Here is a 1,294-nt window from a genome sequence, read left to right as displayed (position 1 = left end):
CTATGAAAACCACTACGAGTTTGTCCAAAAAGGAACGAAAGACTCTGTTCATGTAATCCATGAAAATAGCAGGTGCATTCGTTAACCCAAAGGACATTACCGCAAACTCATAGTGTCCATAGCGTGTCCTAAATGCAGTCTTAGGGATATCATCCTCCTTCACTCTTATCTGATGGTACTCGGATCTCAAATCGATCTTGGAAAATACTCCAGCTCCTTGCAATTAGTCCAACAAGTCATCTATTCTTGGCAGTGGGTACTTGTTCTTCACTATCACTTCATTTAATTGTCGATAATCCACACACAAACGCATTCCTCCATCTTTCTTCTTCACCAATAAAACTGGCGCTCCCCATGGTGATACACTCGGTCGAATGAACATCTTATTCAGAAGCTCTTCCAGTTGAGTCTTTAATTCTGCCAGCTTTATCGGAGCCATTCTATACGGTGCAATCAACAATGGTCTGGCTCCGGCACCAATTCAATCGCAAATTCAATTTTCCTTTGAGGTGGGAACTCAGGGATATCTTCCGGAAACACTTCTAGAAAATCTCTAACCACCGGTATCCGATCTAAGTTCTGGGCATCACCCAACGCACTAGCAACCAACAAAATATAACCCTGACACTCCTCCCTACTACAATGCACCATTACAGAGTTCAGGTAATACCCCGTAGCTACCACTGCTCCATTTTCTCCTTCCAGCATAAACCGAATAGTCCGTTCAAAGCAATCCAACAAAATCGGATTCTTTGACAACCAATCAAACCCTAAAATTATTTCTATCCCCACCATTGGTAAGCAGATCAAATTGTGCACAAAGTCTCTACCCTTAAGCTTGAAACTTACTTGTCTACAACCTAAGCTAGTCATAACTGTTTGATGCGGAGTATGTACATGCAGATCAAAAGGTACCTCTAACACTTTCAAGCTTAATTCCTCAACTTTAGCAAATGAAATAAACGAATACGAAGCTTCAGTATCATATAATGCAACTAAGGACTTGTCACCAATTAGACATATACCTCTCATCAACGGATCCACCTTGGAAGCATCCTTGGCATGCATTCACAGCAAAGACTCGACCTTAATGCTGACTCTGGCCTACATTCTGATTCCTCCCACGAGTGCAATCCCTCGCAATATGGCTAGGCAACCCACAATTGAAGCAACCACCTAAATCAATCTTGCATGAGTCATAAGGGTGAAAACATCCACAACGATCACAAACTAAATCCGGAGAACTCTTACTCTGATTTCCTCTTCCCTTAACATGCTGAAATTATTTCTGATT

The 1,294-nt window shown here is 41.7% G+C and overlaps 1 protein-coding gene across 1 annotated transcript; it reads right to left on the bottom strand.

Moving 5' to 3' along the window:
- Positions 1 to 453: 453 nt before the first annotated feature.
- On the bottom strand, positions 454 to 1,068 carry LOC107469866 (uncharacterized). Its single transcript, XM_016089248.1, has one exon. The coding sequence runs from the start codon at positions 1,066 to 1,068 to the stop codon at positions 454 to 456; it is 615 nt and encodes a 204-aa protein (XP_015944734.1).
- Between the last annotated feature and the right edge of the window lie 226 nt (positions 1,069 to 1,294).

The sequence above is a fragment of the Arachis duranensis genome, chromosome 10 (genome assembly GCF_000817695.3).
Source record: "Arachis duranensis cultivar V14167 chromosome 10, aradu.V14167.gnm2.J7QH, whole genome shotgun sequence".
Lineage (NCBI taxonomy): Eukaryota > Viridiplantae > Streptophyta > Magnoliopsida > Fabales > Fabaceae > Arachis > Arachis duranensis.
Note: the sequence above shows the minus strand (reverse complement) of the source record. Positions and strands in the feature narration are given on the sequence as shown.

What these genes read in the sequence shown, in the direction of transcription:
- LOC107469866 (XM_016089248.1), bottom strand. Translation starts at nt 1,068, where the DNA reads ATGCATGCCAAGGATGCTTCCAAGGTGGATCCGTTGATGAGAGGTATA.